At 59.5% G+C, this 2,518-nt stretch overlaps 1 protein-coding gene across 1 annotated transcript in view; it reads left to right on the top strand.

Annotated features, from left to right (window-relative positions):
- Positions 1-1,430: 1,430 nt before the first annotated feature.
- Positions 1,431-2,518, top strand: part of NCAN (neurocan) — a 7,720-nt gene continuing 6,632 nt past the window's right edge. The window contains 2 exon segments of the mRNA XM_010725026.2: positions 1,431-1,532; positions 2,398-2,518. Coding sequence (XP_010723328.1) covers positions 1,460-1,532; positions 2,398-2,518 — 194 coding nt within the window. The 5' untranslated portion in view covers positions 1,431-1,459.

Here is a 2,518-nt window from a genome sequence, read left to right as displayed (position 1 = left end):
CTGCGTTCCTTCACCTCTATGTCTGCCCCACTGCCTGGTATGGCCTGGAAAAACTGCAGGGGATGGGTGCTGAGGTGTGCAGAAGGGGAAAATGAAGGCAAAAAGACCAAAAGAACCAAAAAGAGATTGTGAGCGATGTGAAGTCTTGGGTTGTGTGCGACTGCTGCATGTCCTGGGTGCAACCATCCTGCAGCAGCATCTGGATCTTGCATCCACCACTCCATCCCCACCTGGAGGTCCTGGAGCCGCCCCTCCCCGCATCCCTGGACCAAGGGTTTGTGCTGGGAGAGCTCCTGATGCCTTAGAATAGCAACATCAGCATTTCAGTGGGGAGGAGCTGGAACTCCCCAGCCTGGCCACGCCACGCCGTGCCAAAGCACTAGGTTATCTTCTTTTCCTGGAGCAGGGAAACGGGGAAAAATTGAGTGCTGATTTCCATCTGGGCATCAGGGATGGAATCTCTATCCCAAGCAGCAGAGCTTAGCAGCCCCTGATTGCCTTCACTTCTACAGCATCCCACCCACAGCAGCCGCTGTAGCCAGCCAGGCTCTTGGGCATTCTGTGGGGCGGCTGTTCCTTGCTGCTCCCTTTTCTCTCCCGGGGTGAGCTCGGGCTGGGGCTCAGCGTGGAGCTGCACTGCGGGTCAGGTCACCCCTTCGCTTTGATTAGCAGCAGTTTTTGGAAGCAGAAAGTACCACAGAGCTGTGCAAAAGGGAAGGGGCAGCCATAGGGTTGCAGATGGTTTCTTCTGTAGAACAGATGAAATAAAACCCAGTTCTGTACCCCCCTGAAGGGCCGTTTTCTAGCACTGAACACAGGGGGTCTCCTTTTCTTCTTATCGTTTGGCTCTTTCTTTCTATTTTTGTCCCGTAAAAGCAGAAGGGACAGAGTGAGAAATCAGGAGTTGGAAAATGGAACATCAGGGCACAGGGAAGCTGGGCGCTGAGCCAAAACTGCAGCTTGGGAGGATCGGGGGGTTCCATCCACATCCCCTAAAACAGGAGCTTCCCAACCTGGGCAGGAAACAGGGCTGTGCCAGTGCTCAGAACTGGGGAGCCAGCATCCCTCCCAGGCATGAGAGCAGATGATTTAGAAAGCACTAATCGGTGCTGCGGTAAAACAGATGGATGGGAGCTTTGTGCTCCAGCCCGGCTCCAGCAGCCAGAGGCACCCGCTGCATGTTAATGCTGGAGCAGAGCGAGGGCTGCACCTGGTGCTGGGGGGGGGCGTGGGACCCCCGAGTGAACCCATGCCCCTGTAGTGGAGGCGTGGGGATGTCACCATGTGTGGCACCAGGAGCAAAACCGAACTTGCTGTGCTCGTGTGCCACTGCTGAGCAGAGCCAGCGCTGCTCCTGTGGCTCCTGGGGGGACGATGTCACTGCATCCCCACGGTGATTCGTGGAGCACAGAGCCAAGAGGCAGCGAGCAGCCGACCCTGCTCTCGTTGCAGGTTAAGGATGGTCCATGTGATGGGGGATGCCGGCTGCTGGCTCCTGCTTGGGCTCACCCTGCTCCCCACCGCTGTGCTGGGTAAGTGGAATGCGGGGATGGGTGCTGCTCCCCCCCTTCGGCTGCAGGGAGAGGAGGAGTAGGGCTGGGAGAGGAGCTGGAAGTCGTCTCGAGTCACCAGCACTCTGGCTGGGGATGATGAGCCCGCAACAATTAGCAGCAGCAAGCAGGGAACCACCAGCGATAAGGAATACTTACAGGGAGAAGCAGCAGCTCGGTGGGGGTTGGGGCTGCACGGTGCCCACGCTGTGCCTCAGCCCCGCAGTGGGATGAAGGGTCGGCAGGGGATTAGTGAGGGAAAAGTCCCCCCGGGTGGCCATGCTCCCCCCGCACTGGGATCCCTTAAACCCTTAATCCCGTTGCTTGGCACCCCCCTCTGAGCCAACCCCCGTGGTTGGCTTTGTGCATCTCTGGGTCTGCTTTGCATGCCCACCTTCCCACCAGCACCAGGCCATCCATGTCCCCATCCCACACGGCAGGGACACGGCAGCGTTCCGCTGCCATGGGGTTTTGTGACCCTCCTGCACCCCCGAGGCAGGAATGGGCTCGGGGTGAGGTTTTGTGGGGTGGGAAGGCAGGTGGAGGGCAGCACCGGGATTAGTGACCATCCCCAACTGGCTCAGCACTGCGGGGAGCATCCTCCGCGACCCCGGGGGGGACTGAGAGTGATGGGATTTATGGGAGCGTGGCCAGGCCGAGCAGGATTAGTGCAGGAGGAGGATGGAGGTCTTTTCCAACCTCACTGATTCTATGAACCTAGGAATCGCTGCCACGCATTCTCCCGGTTTGGGGGTGGCTTCCCGTGGTGCCACTGAATGGCAGCGCAGGGAAGGAGCAGCCCCTCTCAGTGCCCCATTTTGCAGCCCACCCCCGTGGTTCCCTACAGGCTCCCAGGACGATGGGAAGGTGATCCACATCAGCCGGGTGCAGCACCAGGCGGTGCAAGTAGGGCTGGGGGAGCCCGTGGCACTGCCCTGCCTCTTCCTGCTGCATCCCTCCGCCTCTCT

Source organism: Meleagris gallopavo, chromosome 30, assembly GCF_000146605.3.
Source record: "Meleagris gallopavo isolate NT-WF06-2002-E0010 breed Aviagen turkey brand Nicholas breeding stock chromosome 30, Turkey_5.1, whole genome shotgun sequence".
In the NCBI taxonomy this organism is placed as follows: Eukaryota; Metazoa; Chordata; class Aves; order Galliformes; family Phasianidae; genus Meleagris; species Meleagris gallopavo.
The sequence above is the reverse complement of the archived record's forward strand: the minus strand, read 5'-3'. Positions and strand labels throughout refer to the sequence as shown.